Here is a 16936-nt window from a genome sequence, read left to right as displayed (position 1 = left end):
ACTCTAGGGTCGTTAAGTTGACAGTTAGAAAATAATTTTAAAAAGTACATTAAATTAATCTGGCAATATCCTTGAAAAACAATAGTGGAAAAGCTAGTTTTTGTTCTTGTTTCAGCAAAGAACTTCAACTTTAACTAAAATTTGTTTACTCTCGTCTTTTGTGATGTTTTTCCTCCCTACATTATTTTAACTATAATAAAAGGCTCTTTTTTTACTATTATCTCTTCAAGAACAAAAATATGTCAGCAACTACCCTCTGTACTTACGATTGTAGGCCAAGAAATTTCAAACTGCGAATTCATATCTGTACCAATTTTCACGTGATTGTTTCGCCTTCAACCGAAAACCATGGATGAATTAATTGTCATGTATATTCATCGGTTTCTGTGAATGGAACAGATGAAAACAAAACGATTTGCTCTTTTCCTTGCTTGTATTCTATGCATTACCATCCTTGTTCTCCTCTATGGAGATCTCCCCGTGCAGCCATCTATACAAAATTTAGTGTCTGAAACACAGACACGAATAACTGATTGGAAAGCATTCAAAATCAGCAAAGATGTGAGGAAACCTGATCCAGAAGAAAAATATCTTAAACAGCTTGGATTTCTTACCGATAAACCTCGTATATATCCAAACACTGGCTGGGTGAACTCTTCTTTGCCAGTTTTTGTAACCACTGTTCCTCCAAGTGATCTCCAATATATCCTAACCTTTTTGAAATCATTTCAACATTTTTTTCCGAATTCTGTTCTTTTCATCTACGACTTGGGTCTGAATCCGACAGACAGCTCTCTTATCAGCGGGATTTGCAATAACACATCCACTTGTGTTTTAAGGACATTTGATTTTGATGCATATCCTTCTCATGTGCGGAATTTACAACTATATGCATATAGGCCAATAATCATTCAAGAAGTTTTGAATGAAGCTGGAGCCATTGTTGTAATTGACGTTCGATTTACATTGATATCTGGAGAACTCCATAAATTGATGAGCCATGCTGAGAAAACTGGTGTGATTTCCTGGACTATAAATCAGCCAACATCTGCTCTGACGCATCCTCGTATGTTTGATTATTTCCATACACAGCAAGAAAAGTTCTTTTTTCATCGTATGGTCGAGCCTAATCATATGATATTGTTAAATACGGAACACATACATTTCAGGCTCATGTTCCCATGGGTGAAATGTGCCCTTGTACCAAACTGTATTGCACCCATTGGGGCTCAAAACTCTGGGTGTAGGTTTGATAAGAAACCACTCTATCGTTATACTGGCTGCCATCGTTACGATACGTCTGCGTTGAATGTAGTACTTGGCCTTATGTTTGACTTTTCTTCTAGTCATTATGCCGCAAAAGAAGAAGATAAGTTTTTCCATCTTATCGATTTTGATAAAGAACTACCTTTAGATTCTGAGAAAAATTCCACTTTATTTCCAGATTTCATGAAACTATAAATTTCTGGTCAAATTTTCAAAAATGAAATTTAGAGGAATTTTGATGTCATGCTACATTTATTTTTGCACATTTGGCTTCAACACTAATGGCGAAAAAAAAAACCAGGTGTATTTTCACGCTACTAATTACCTAGTATAGGGATGTAACGGGATGGTTGCCTACGTGTTATTCCTTTGATTTGATAGATTTTTGCCATTTTGAATATTTAGAACTGTTCTGGAATCTGCTAATTTAACAATTCTTATTCACTGATTTAAATGTTACACCTAGTGACTTGTATTCACCTGATTTAAAAATCTGCATACAGTGATTCCAATTCAAGCGATTTACAAATGCAATATAACGATTTGTACTTGCGTGTTTTTAATCTTGGTATTGCAATTCTTATTTATGTCAATTTAAAATCCAATTTTGTGATTCGTATTCACGTGGTTGTACTATCAAATATCGATTTTCCCATGTATACGTAATATAAAAACTATATATCATATTCACACAATCTAAAAATTATGTATCGTGATTTATATTTGCGCAATTTAAAAAATCAATATCGTATTTGTATTTTTGCATTTCTAAAATCCGATATTGTGATTCTTGTAAGAAGTTAGTTTTATCTTGAATTAGTTACTATATAGGTGTGATATTCTTTATTTAATTTCATTTATAACTGTTCTTTCAAAGAATGTTAAATATGATACATTTATGGTATATAAATTGATATCAATTTTTTGCTCTTAACATTTTCAAGGTTTTTCATTTTGAGTCACAATCTCCCCTGCTATTAACCTACCTAAACAACCACTTGTGATTTTAAATGTGTATTTTGATAAGTATCTTTAAGTAATTTAGAGAATTAAGTTGATTTAAATAAATTCATTTAAAGGAATTATAACAATTATCTAGTCAGAATTCTCGCAACTAAGGACATAAATAAATTGATGTCTTTTATAATCAGGGGTCTGTCTAGGTTTTTCTGTGAAGTACCTATTTTGTGAAAATTTAGACATAATTTGTGAAAATTAAAAATTACTTTAAAAAATCAACACAAATATGTGGTAAAAATATGGTTTATAATACAAAAATAAAATTTAAAAAAAAGGTATTTTGTGAAATTTTTCCTAAAGTTGAATTTATGAAGGTATCGCCAAACAGTAGTAAATTTTGCCTGGACAGACCCCTCATAATGATAGTTATAATTTACAATTATATAAATAAATTCAATATTTTTCCTAAAGTTGAATTTATGAAGGTATCGCCAAACGGTAGTAAATTTGGCCTGGACAGACCCCTCATAATGATAGTTATAATTTACAATTATATAAATAAATATATTTAATGAAAAGTGATTTTATTGATAGATATTTACAAAATTCAGCACTATTCCCAAATTTTATAATATTTATTGCTCATTCAATTATTTATTATTTTGATTACGCATTAAAACTAGTGTGAGTATTAAAAACCTTTTGACAGTGTCATTAATGTTTCTTAAATCACCACATATAGAGATTATGAATTATATACCGAAAATTAAGTCTCGTATATTTTGGAAATACAATAGATGGTTAACTATGTAGAGCTAAATATGGATGGCGCTAGGGGTTAAAATTTGTCATAAGACTTCCCGGTTACTATATTTACGCCTGAACTTGAAAAAATGCACCATCCAGTACATGTAGTATTTACAGCATAACTTGTTTTTTTTTTTTTCAATCCAACTTTCAACGAAACAAATAATAAATGAATTCAGAAAACTCTGCAAGCCTGGTATGATGCTACTCAAAAAAAAAAAATATTGAACTTACTAATTAACTCAAATATATCCAAATAAGGGATAACATTCAAAACATGACTAACCTTAAACAGGGTTGCCACTCCACAGGGAAAACCTGGAAAATACAGGTAATTTATAAATCACCAAAAATAACAGGGAAAATGCAGGGAATTTTGATTTTTTCTTTACAAACTGGGAAAATACAGGGAATTTTTTTTTCTAATTTTTGTCTTTTAAAAAATGGTGACCACTCAAAGCGTAATCTATGGGATGTTTAACCATGATATTTCAGCTATACTAAACTATTTCATTTACTATAGCATTATTTAAGTATGTTCAGCTGTTTTTCCAGCAATTAAAACTAATAAATATAATTAGCTGAACAATAACTCACACAAGAGTTTGTTTGTTTAATTGTTGTTTTCTCTTAATATATTGTGCATAATATGTACAGGGAAAACACAGGAAATTTTTTTTCTATATTTGAGTGGCAACCCTGTTAAACTTTATTTATGCTGTGATATCAATTTTTTTAAAATTTGTTTTAGGCTCAAAACCTGTTAGAATTCATAAGTTACAGAAAACTCTTATGATTGGTAAAATTACGCTTAAATTTAAAACAAAAGTCACAATAATAAAACTTCCTAGAATATTATGCCTGTTCACACATCGCCTCGTAAGCATAACTTAAGCAGAGGGATGCACCCAAAGTTTTCTAAATTTCTACCGGTTTTAAGAAGCTTGTTATTGTTTACATTCAGTCAACCATTTATAACCGGTATTTAAAAACCCCTGAGATGTGTATGAATACTCGTTTCGGTATTAACCGTCTATAGTAAAATAATGATTATGAAACCGTTGACTAAAAATTTTGTGATTAAGGAAAAAATTCTAATTTATAAGTAAGATTTTTAAATCTCTTAATTAATATAACTTTTAGCAATTCTACTACTATATGTTGTAAACTTAAAAAGTGAAATAAAAAAATTTTAAATAAAAATCCTTGGCTTTTTAGGATTTTGACATTTTTGTTGTTCAACAGATGTGCTGAGGAATAACAAAAAACTAACCTTACTTATCCTCAAATTTTAGAAGCCAAATTGGTCAAGAAAATCTGTAGCATGTAAATATCATATCTGAACGTTTTGTAGTGATTCTTTGCATAAAGATATTGTAGAGTAGTAATTCTATTTCATGCAAATGAAAAATTATATGTAAAAATCATTTTTTTTTTCATCTTGTTTTAATTTGATTGAAAAAGTATTATTAGATTTTAATTTGATTGTTTTTGAGCAAATTATTTTCTACTTAAATCATAAATTGCATTGTAAGATTTATTTATTTCTCATAATGAGGTTTTAAAATAAATTGTGATTGATTGATCTCAACAAATCATTGTGTTAACTAAAATCATATTTTGTATTTTCTTTTCACTTTGCAAGTCATGTATTTTGATTAAATTAAAAAGATTTTATCTACCTTGCATTGTCATATTCAACCTACATTATATATTTATGTGGGTGATCTCATAAATATTATTTTGTTTTAAAAAAAAATCCACCAGGCATTGAAATGTGTTTAAATTTACCAATTAATTAATTGTAAAATAATTTAAATCATAAAATTTTAAGGCATATACTATTTCAGAAACATTTTGTTTTTCAATATTTATTCGTTTATTATCAGGGGTCTGCTTAGAAGAAATTTGGCTCCGTTAACGAATCCTTCACAAAATATCTTTTCATAAAAACGTCCTTCACAAAATATCTTTTCACAAAGTATTTTAACTTAAAATAGGACCTTACACAAAATGATTTATCTTTTAATCGGACCCCTCACAAATTTGTTTATCTTCATTATTGTTTTGTTATTCAAATAAACCCTTCCCATGAAGGGGGGGAAAGAATGACCGATGTAAACGAACTAAGTTTTGTCTTCGACAGACATTTCTTCCTCTATTCGTCCGAAATGAATATCCTGCGTTCAGCAGTATAGGCTAAATACCAAATATTTGTATGTTGCATCTTTAGTTTAGAAGCAGCAATTGCTGTTTATTTTTTAAAATTTAATTTTTTTTAATTATAATTTTACAGTGGTGAGCATAATCTTGTATGTCTTTACAATTTAAAAACTCCTTGAAAAAGATTTTTACAATAACTGAACCCTGTTTGCACAAAAGCAGGACCCTGGTTGAAAGAATGTGACTTAACGTTTATTTTATATTCACAAATTACGAGTCATTTTTTTACAAAAACGGACCTTTCACAAAATGTCTGGGCAGACCCCTGATTATATTATGTCATTTGAATAATCCAATGGCTAATGAATTTTACTATATAAAGGGGGACATTTCTGTATTAGATCCTTATACTGCAAATATCAATTTACCTTTTCTCGGTATACTTGCTACAAATTGGAAATCAAGTTTGTTTCATTTTGAGATGTTATTTTTAATTTTTCACAAGAAACTGCCCCTTTTATCAACAGAATGCCCAATGTCTCTTAACTTTAATTTTCTATGAAAATATTTTCCTGGATTGATTTTAACTCTCCAAACCAGAAGAAATTTTCAACTGGCTCTATTTTGAAATGAGCTAGGCATAGGGAATAAATCTCAGCAAAAAGCATGCTTCAGAACTGGTATTTGTTTAAATCATGAACAAACTTTATTCACGATCACAAGGCTCGAATACACCATCTGGTGAGAAGATCTCCCACCTTCCTTCTCTTCTCAGTTATATAGGAATGTATTACGATACTTTCTTGTTTCTTAATATATTTTGTATTTAATTGTCAAAAATGTTTTTTTAAATTTCTATGACTTTATTTCTTTAAGAACTATGTTCAATGTAGTTTTCAGTTCCATATAGTATCCTAACTTAAAAGTTTTTAATCTATCTGAAAATCAACACAGAAACTAATGTACTTTTTTCTCCTATGACTCTACACACTAATGATGAAAACTTGCAAGGTGTTGCCATAGGTACAGAGTTATGCTCGACGCCACCTATAATCCATTTCGATTGCCAATAATAACTAGTTGTAGGTGTTTACATTTTGGATTTCAGCTACATAAATTTTTTATTTTCATACCTAACTTATAGGAAATTCTCCCCTGAAACCGAAAATCTGATTGTTTTTTTCGGCAAATGTTAATTTATTTAGTTATTAAACATTTAAATTGCCCCAAAAGGACTCCGTAAGTGATGCAATCAAAAACGACCCCTGATTGGCTATGACGTCAAATGTGCCGAAGGGAAACGTGCCGTCTCCATCCGCTAAGGCTATTTCAATGCTTTTTTAGTTTTGATATCACGTATACCGTATGAACATCCTTTGTAAATTATCAGTAAAAATTTTGTGAATTAAATTTACGGTTCTGAGAGTGTGTGCAAAATGAAAGAAAGATTTTAAAACTTCAAACGTTGTTATTTATCATTAAAATATCTGAAGAAATGATTATGTAGCTCTTTACAGCGAATCAACATTTCCTTTCGGCTGAAATCAGTAGTGTTAAAGTTCATAGAAAATACTATTTCATTCCACTTACTTTTAAATTAAATTAATGCTTCATTACAACCTAATTACTTAATTAAAATAAGTCGCAGATTGGATAGAAATTTTATACGTTTTGATATAGGATGGATGATTTTATAATTGGTTATTGCATTAAAACAAATTAGTATTTTCATAAATCTAGTCCATCATTACAATCTATGTGCTAATGATCAAAAATTCAAATAATGTAATTTAATGTTGCTTCTTTAATTTATTTATTTATTACTAGAGTTGAAGGATTTTCTTTTTAAGTAAATATTTACTAATGCAGTTTATGTCATCTTTTTTTGTTTGTTTCACTATGTATTAAATATTTAAATACACATTAACGCTTATACAGGGTGTCCCAAAAGGTCGTTTACAAACTTAACATGCTGGTCTGTCATATCATGATGAACAAGATTTACATAGGAACTTGTGTCCGAAAATTAAAACTGAGACCGCTGGAGGGCGATAAGTGCAGGTTTGGATATGGAGAAAAAATTGATATTGATAGCGGTGTTAATATGATTTTTATTATAAAACATCATTACATTACAGCAGATGCTCAAAATTCCTTCCTTTCGCCACAATGCACGTTTCACAGCGTCGGCGCATGAATGCACGAACCCGTTCAAATTGGCCAGGAGTGTCACGGACACGTGCTGCCGCTTCCGCGATCCTGGCGATAAGATCCATGTCCAATGTTACGGGTGTCTCGTACACTATGGACTTCATGTCCAGAGGAGTCAGACCGGGGGATCGCGGCGGCCATGGAACTGGTCTGCCTCTACCGATCCAGCGATTAGGATAAATCCTATCGAGGTATTCTCGAACAGCGTAGCTAAAGTGGGCAGGCGCTCCATCATGCTGAATCCAGATGTTTCGGCGTGTAGCGGCTGGAACGTCACCTATCAGATCCAGCAAAACTCTTTCTAAAAAAATGCGATAGGTATTTCCGTCGAGGCGTTCAGGTAGAAGGTAAGGGACAATCAACATGTCACCGATAATACCAGCCCAAACGTTTACGCTGAAATGTTGTTGATGTGCATGGGCACGTGTACATCTTGGATTTTCATGCACCCAAACGTGCATGTTGTGCAGGTTCACGACACCGTAGCGTGTAAAGCAGGATTCATCAGAAAACAAAATCCACGATGGAAAATCTGGCTGTGCGACCCGCTGTTGCAAATACCAGCGTGAGAATGCAATGCGTTTGGGATAATCGCCAGTGCACAATGCCTGTACTTTTTGGAAGTGGTAAGAGTGTTGCATGTCATCGTGCAGTGTGCGCATTATTGTGGAACGAGCTACACCCAAGACACGTACGCCTTCTCGGAGACTTCTTTGCGGGTTGATGGCATACTCCTGTAGCACGGTTTCCTCTACGACAGGTGTGCGTGTAGCACGTTCTCGACCGATGTGGCTACGAAAGCACCTGATTCACATAATTTGCGGTGCAATCGTCCAAACAAAACATGACTTGGCTGACGTCTGTTTGGGAAGCGCTCAAGGTACGTCCGTGCCACGGCTCGTCCATTTCCATCAGCAGCGCCGTATACGTAATGCATGTCGGCCATTTCTGCGCTACTAAACTCATTCATCCTTCAACGTCCACGCCTGAAATGATTGTTTTTTCCCACTCTCCCTTTTCGTGCAATTATCGCCCTCTAGCGGTCGCAGTTTTAATTTTCGGACACAAGTTCCTATGTAAATCTTGTTCATCATGATATGACAGACCAGCATGTTAAGTTTGTAAACGACCTTTTGGGACACCCTGTATTTATTATTCTTAGCTTAAATAGGAATTCCGTTACAGTTCAAAATTATTTTTATTTTTAAATTTTAATTCCTTTTTCTACTATATAGTATTAATAAAGTATGGTTATTCTTAATTTCTCTCCTTATTTTTGCAAGCTATTTGTCAGTACTTGCAATGAAGAATTCTAAAATAGTAAAATTAATACATTATACATTTTTAATTAAAAAGAATTATATAAAATAGTTTTTTAAAAATCTCAGGTTATGCATACGGTATAGCCGAAAACGTCTCAACACTTTCAAGAATCTAGTCCATTGAAATATATCTGACCATCATCATCACCATAATCTAGTTATACTTAAAATTTCACTTCATTTCTCATTTATCCATATCTAATTAACTTATTTATACACAATATTTCAGCGAATATCATTAAGCTGGAAGTTTTTGTTTCAGTAAAGCTAGAGAACAAAAATAAAAAATTAACTTATACAAAATGGAAAGAAATTCTAATGCACATTCTTTATTATTTATTAAATAATTAAAAAATAAACAGTAATGTTGATATTTTTTCTCAATATTTTTATTCTTTGAGAAAATAGGAACTTCGCTATGGCGAAAAATTATTTTTATATACATTTATAAAATTTTATTCCTATTTCTGCAATAAAGAACTAAATAAATGCATATGCTTGATTTCAAATACTCAACATAGATTAAGGCAATTAAAGTAAAGTTTATAAAATCTGCAGGAATGTATATATATATATATATATATATATATATATATATATATATATATATATATATATATATATATATATATATATATATATATATATATATATATATATATATATATATATATATATATATGTACAATATATATGAATTTAAAGTTTTGCTGCGATCACAAGTTTTTTAAGAGGCTACTGCTATGAATACAATTACATGCTTTGAATTCACGCTAGAATAAATAGATAAAAATTATCAATAACTTAAGCTGTCCTACATTTTAAAATCTAAAACTATTTATTCTGCATAAGAAATTGATCCAACATTTCTTTCACTTAGGATGAAAATAAATCTTCCAAATGAACTTGAAGTACACATTAAAATTAAGATCATAGTTTAAAAATGAAAAAACGAAGTTATTTTGTTTTTATAACGCATCATTTATAAGCAATACCATGCACTTTTTTTTATTGAACTAAAAAATCTTAAATATTCCGAGCTAGAAAATTTCGTCATATATTAACAATGTTTCTGTGGGTACCACTAAAATTTAACATTATAAAAATACGTTATATCAAATCCATATTTTTATTAAGCGATATTAAGGCGCAATTTTTTATACAGATAGCTTTAGACCATCTAAAATGGTTGGATTTAATTAGAAAATTTAAACGAAAGCAGGAACGTATTGGTTTTCGCAGCACAGCTATTGTAAGTGAACGGCAGATGGACACGTGTGACGTCAGTTCGTGAATAATCACGTGACTCCCCGTTTCAGGCGAAAACGAAAGTAAGCGTTTTTTGATTGAAAATAACTAAATAAATAGCCTTCTTAGAAAAGTAATAAAATGTTTTCTGGGAGTTATGAGGGATTCTGAATGCATTAAAATTAAAAAAAAATTTGACTGTAATTGTCCATTAGCTTTGCTATGCTATGTTTCAAAAACAAGAAAAATTATGTATTATCCATTGGCAAACATTTTGGGGTATAATCCTAAAAGGAAATTTTTCCTGTAAAAGCGTCCAAAGGTTAAGATACTTTTACCGGAAATTGTTTTTTAGGAATAATAATTTTACAAGTATTTTTTGTCAAATTTTCATAGTAAAAATTTATCATATTGTAGCAAGAATTATGGTTTTATCTAATTCTAATTAACTTTTAAAACATAAAACAATATTGCTAACAAATGTCCTATATTAGTTCTGCCCAATATTGAAAATTCTTTCTTTTCAGAAATATTTGAGTATTTTCTGCTTAGTTGCCAATTCAATTTGAGTGATATATATATATATTTTTTTTTTATTGCTTTAAATGAAAAGATGATGAACATCTGAAATCCATTAATGAATACAGAGCATTCTATCGGAAAATTAACCACAGTCAATTGACGTTAAACAGACCTCTAGTCTACGCAAAAACAAATTTGGTAAAATTATTACTGATAAACAAGACATCTTAAAACGATGGCATGAACATTTTAAAGAACTTCTTAATGAAAATTGTGAGGATTTTGAAATAATTGCACCTGAATCCAGAAATGACATAGGGTTGAGGCTCCAACTATTGAGGAGATCAGGACTGCAATTAAAATCTTAAAGAATAAGAAGGCTTCAGGACATGATCTTGTTTCAGCAGAACTACTAAAAAATTGTGAACCTTTATCTGAACTTATTGCTGACATCTGGCACTCTGAGATTATGCCAACGAATTGGAATGTTAGCATTTTGTGTCCAATTCACAAGAAAGGAGATCCTATGACCTGTGCCAACTATCGTGGCCTTAGTCTGCTTTGTATAACTTATAAAATTCTATCTAGAATTTTATTTCTCAGGCTGTTACCATTCGTTGACTCCCAAATAGGAAATTATCAATGTGGATTCTGTGCTGAAAAATCAACTAAAGATCAGATATTTTGTCTCCTTCAGATTTTAGAGAAGTCAATTGAATTTAAAATTGAAACACATTATATTTTTATTGATTTCAAGGCTGCTTTTGATAGTATCAATAGAAATTATTTTTTGAAACATTGAATACTTTTAAAATACCTTAAAAACTCATTAAATTGATGAGACTTACATTGAAAGATACAAAGTGTAAGATTAAGTTTCTGGGGTCTCTGTCAGAAGATCTTGACACATTTACAGGCGTTCGACAGGGAGATTTTCTCTCTTGTCTTCTTTTTAATATTGCACTTGAGAGAGTTATTCGTGACTCAAACATCAATACCAAATACCAGTGATCTCATTTTTACTATATTAGTACAACTACTTGAATTTGTTGAAGTTATTGTTCATCCCCTTCCTGTCCTGAAAGATGCATTTCTTGCCTTTGAGGTGGCTGCTAAACAAATGGGCTTAGTCATGAATGTAAAGAAAACAAAAATATGTTATTCTCAAGAAACAAGAGTCCCAGACCCCTATCTTGAAATAGATTCTTATAGATTTTAAACAGTAAGAAGTTTTACTTAGGATCAATTATTACCATTGACAACAGAATGACTCCTGAAACAAAAAAAAAAAAACCGGCTCTATCTGGCAAATAGGGCTGTCTATGGGCTGAGAAGATTTATTAAATCTAGGTTTCTTTCTAGAAAAACAAAGTTCTTAATCTACTAAACTCTTGTCAGGCCAGTCTTGACACATGCATCTGAAGCTTGGACAATGATAAAACTGGAGGAAAATTGTATCACAAGATTTTGCGGAGTATACTTGGTGGTGTAGATGAAAACAATAACTGGAGAAGGAAATTTAACTTTGAACTGTACAGGATTTATAAACAATCCAATATTATTAAATACATAAAAATAAATAGATACTTGGTGGTGTAGATGAAAACAATAACTGGAGAAGGAAATTTAACTTTGAACTGTACAGGATTTATAAACAATCCAATATTATTAAATACATAAAAATAAATAGAATGAATTGAATAGCCCACGGGATTCGAATGAGTGAAGGCTGCGGTTAAGATGGGCTGGCTCGGTGGAGTCTGATTTTCTTACAATTAATGAACAGAATTGGAGATCGAAGTCGTTATGGATAAATCTTCAGAGGAAGGCACCGTCCCACATTGGGCTGTCTGGTCAACTGTGATACCAATGAAAAGAAATAAACTGGAATCTTATGGATATAAAAGTTATTAAACTGAAATTGCATAATCGATTAGAATCATTAAGATTACAATAAAAAATAGCGAGAGTGATAAGAATTTTCCAAAAAGTGACAGAAACCATGAATTGACTTTTTATATAATAATCAAATTTTTGCTTACTATTATGCAATCTTAAAAGTCAAAGAGGCAGACCTTAAATATGCTAATAATTTATTAACCTATTTAATAATATTCCAATAAACATACTTTCCTTCTGTTAAATTTTTTTTTACCCTTAAAAATTAAAAGTCATGGCAATCTGAAAAGTATGGTCCTTATAGTTGAGTCAAGAAAATGGTCGAATGTTTGACTCTTTAAAACGTTATTTGTAATTCATGTATATTTTACTAGGACGTTGGGCTCATGTTCGTGAGTTCGAATCCCGCTGACCGAAGAATCACCATGTATTAAATGGTGACTGGTGCACGTTGAATCTGCCAGGGTCACAAAGTACTCCAAGTTTACATAACAGATCAATATCTCTGGGGTGGGATAGTCTGGAAGGGAGGACACTGGCTCCATGTCCAAGAGGTCTTGGGTTCGATCCCTGCTGGCTGAAGACTCCCCGTGTAATAAATGGTAACTGGTGCACGTTGAAATCTGTCGAGTCCTCCATGTTCCCATAACAAATCATACCTCCGGGGGTACTGATCCAGGAGTTTCCTTGTCTTCTGAATTGATTCAAAATTACACGGCTACGGAGTTGGGTCTGCTGTTCAACGACGGTTATTAAATAAAATAAAATACCTATGGGGGTACTGAATTGGAGATTGGAATCCAAATTTGTAGCCGTTTGCATCATATATTATAAAAGCGGTTAAAATATAAAATTCAAACTACGTCAGCTAAATTTGTAGACTTCCTATTTAAATCTCTATCAATATAAAATTCAACCTTTGATAGGTAATATTAGCAGAATTTTAAATTAAGAATTTACAAGTTTTAACAATTTTCGCAAGAAATCAGAAATAAATCTAGTCCAATATTTTATTCTTTACTTCTTTTACGATAATCCATTCTCTACTGATATTTGCGAAATAGTCTAAAAAGAAGCAAGTCTGGAGTCGGCGAGGATAAATGCAGAACCATTTAAATTTATAAGAGCCGAAAGACTCGTATGTTGATGAAAATAAATTTTTCTTAATGCATGACAAAAATATGACATGAAAAATAAATATATATGGTCCTAAATTGAAATTATTTCTTAACACTAGCATTCAATGCATAGTTACAAAAACTTTAAACATCTTGATATAATTACATAATAAAAATATTTTTAGAATTATTACTTTTGTAAATGGATCAAACAGTTACAAGCTGAATATAAAAGTAAGTGAAACGAGGAAAGATACTGACGCACGAGGAAAAAAAAAGAGGAATTATAACTGGGCAACCTTTTAACTGCCCGCCTCTTCTATACTTAAAGAAGAAAAACCGAAGTCGTAGACCAGTGCGCTATATATATAATTTTTTTTCTTTTGAAAAATTTTTTTATTTAAAATTTCAGTTCTTGTGAACTATTCAACCGATTCCATTAAAATTTTGTATTTTATGACTTACTATTACAACTTTTAAAATTATGTAAAATATTGTATGCCTTACAATTCTTAATTTTTCGACAATACCAAATGAACAATAAAATGCAACGAATAATATCATTAAAAATTATTATGAATGTGGAATTATCTTTGCGTAAAGAAATTTAGTAATTGTAAGCAAAAAATTTAAGATATGGAAAAATACGCAAATAATAAAATTGATAATAAAAAAAAACAGGCCAAATCTTTGGTCTGCTCGCAGGGCAATTTTTTTTTTTTTTTTGCATATTGCGGTTACCCCTCCTATATTTTGATGGATAAATTTTTGTTAACATTTTGCCATAAATTTTAAACAATATTACAAATATTCATAATATAGGCACAACCGTGAAGTTTTCAAACAATAGTTAGACAACCAATTTTTTTTAGCCTTTTGACGACGAATTTTTATTAATCTTACGCTTATAATTTTTCCATTATTTTGTATTACTTTAGGTCAGAATAAGTGAAAAATATTATATTTAGCATTTTAATTATTTACGGCTTTAAAATACAACATAATATTCTGTTGTCATTTCATGCGCTAAAGGTGAAAACATGACTAGTTTCCAAACAATTTTTAAAATTTTAGCCTATTTAGATCTAAGAAAATCAGTTATTCATCATTGAAATTTCTTTGATTTACAAAATCAATTAATTTTTGAATGAATAAAACCTTTTTTTCAAACTACTTTTGATTTTATATGTAAGTACAAATATAATTCCGATAGTGCAACTAAATTTTTTTTTTCACAAACTATTTCCGATAGTGCAACTAAATTTTTTTTTTCACAAACTATTTCTTATAACAAAAATATATATACAAAAAATATTTTTTTTGCTTGTAATTAAAGCCTCAGAAAAAAATATATTAAAAGGACACCGGTGTCCCATCTGCGGAAAAGGGATACACTCTAAGAGATGCGTTTTTTTTTTTTTTTTTTGACATCACTAACTCAATTTTAGTCTTTAAATGGAATCACCTATGTACATTTTCTTGCTGAAAACAAGATTGTTCATAATCTTACTGCAAAAATCGTAAGTAATTTTTTTTTGTCGTATGCCTGTTTGCAGTGGGGGTGCGATTGTTCCTGTTTTTTCAGTGGCGCCATCTATGGCCAGGAACTCGACTTCCACCAGGCCATTCACACAACCACAACCCGTTTATAGGGCGGGTCACATTCACACACATAGGAGAAAGGACATAGAACACACAGAGAGAGAAAGAAACATGCCTTGCCCGGGATTCGAATCCAGGACCTTTCTGATGCAAGGACAGTTCAATGCCCCCTACAAAGGCCGGGCTGCATCGTAAGTAAATATCCTTCCTAATATCTCTCTCTCCGTCCGTTTATTATTAGTCTAATAATTTATTAATCGTTAAAAGAAAAAACACCCGTCTTACTAAAATTTAGACGCTAATGAAGCTATCTAAAACTCCTTAATTTAAGGTCCATTCTCTAATTTCTGGCGACCTCGTAGGCTTCGGTAGCCCGACCATTGCGCGCAAAGTCGAGCTCTTCACGATAGAACAGTTTAACGAGGAGCTAGCTATACCGTGCACCTTCGGTTTCTACACAGGCTGATCAAGGTGGTCGCACACTGACCGCAGCCAGTGAACCGTGTCTTTATGATCTGTCCACTGCGAGACGTCTTGAGGTTGAGAATGCTACTGCAATGAAGAATGTTTTAGGTTCAGACTGTAAAGTCAGTGCAAGGAACAATGACAATAAAATATCTGACTTTAGAAGCAGCAAGTTTTTTTCTGGTACTCCTCGAAATATTGAACAATATTCATTTCTATGACCAAAAGGCTTCAACCGTCTTTCGAAAAGGACACTTTACATGAGTCTGAAAAGTCCATTCACGTCAATAGATCAAAAGGGCATCTCTAGTCTAACGTAAAAGTAACCAAATGTAATGACTTGCCCTTTTTTTAAAAAAAAAAATTGGTTGGCGAGCTTTCAAGCGAATCACTTGTAATGGATGCATCAGTAACTGCAGAGTATTATTTTTCCACGAAACGAATCAAAATTATAACGACAGCCTTCAATACATAATTTTAGAATCCTTTCATAAATATAAGTTTAAAAAAGTCAGGGTAATTTATTTGGTCCCACAAGTCAACGAGAGAGACAAATAACACAAGGATGAACTAAAACACAACAGAAATCTGAGGAATCAATGCGGGATAAAAAAAAAACATCAAAACCAATAAGATTGCCTGATGAAGCTTGGAAGTATATGTCTTTTTCAGTCTCGCCTTCCTTATTAGTAATTCGTTCGATTTTTGTTTTGTTTTTCTTCTTCGTGTTTATCTTGAATTTGTGGTTGAGAGCTTAATTTTCGTTAACCGTTTTTTTTTATTAAATCATTTTTGAAGATAAAGTACTATTCAACAGCACGACACCTTTCAAAAACACATTTTTAAATCTTAAAATTGTATTTTAGGAATGCACAATTAATTCGATTTTAAAGATACAATTAATTCTGAGAGATACAACTAACTGTATTGTGTAATTGAACTACTGAAAGATATTATGCAATTTTAAGTATTATTACGCTTTATTAAATTGGGAGAAATAGGAATTGAAAATGTTCAGAACTTCTGCGAAATTTTTTTAAATTCTTAAACCAATCAAACTTATATGGTCAATAGCTCAAGAATTTAATTTCGATTGAAATAATAAATTATTTTAATTTCGGTTATTTAATACCGTGTGGATGTTTTTAGAACTTATAAAATTTATCCGTTATCAAATAAGCAATGATAAATAAAATAAATTGAAGTGTTTTTTCGTCATTCACAATTAAATTGATAATTTTTCGGCTTGAATTAATTTAATTTTATATCATTGACTTAGAATCTCTATCGGAGTTTTCAGCTATATAAATGTACAATTCTGTCGCCTTGTAAATTTGGACCCAACTCAGCAGA

The 16936-nt window shown here is 31.2% G+C and overlaps 1 protein-coding gene and 1 long non-coding RNA gene across 2 annotated transcripts in view; both read left to right on the top strand.

The window, feature by feature from the left end:
- Positions 1-16936, top strand: part of LOC147814901 (uncharacterized) — a 366044-nt gene that overhangs the window by 155856 nt on the left and 193252 nt on the right. The window lies entirely within an intron of this gene.
- On the top strand, positions 34-2319 carry LOC107446249 (uncharacterized). The gene has a single exon (XM_016060847.4). It carries the CDS (start codon positions 391-393, stop codon positions 1459-1461), a length of 1071 nt encoding a protein of 356 aa, XP_015916333.2. The 5' UTR covers positions 34-390; the 3' UTR covers positions 1462-2319.

Source organism: Parasteatoda tepidariorum, chromosome 2 (assembly GCF_982258835.1).
Source record: "Parasteatoda tepidariorum strain Cologne lab strain chromosome 2, Ptep-v5.0, whole genome shotgun sequence".
Lineage (NCBI taxonomy): Eukaryota > Metazoa > Arthropoda > Arachnida > Araneae > Theridiidae > Parasteatoda > Parasteatoda tepidariorum.
The sequence above is the reverse complement of the archived record's forward strand: the minus strand, read 5'-3'. Positions and strand labels throughout refer to the sequence as shown.

Coding starts and splice junctions, on each gene's coding strand:
- LOC107446249 (XM_016060847.4), top strand. CDS start 391: ATGGAACAGATGAAAACAAAACGATTTGCTCTTTTCCTTGCTTGTATT.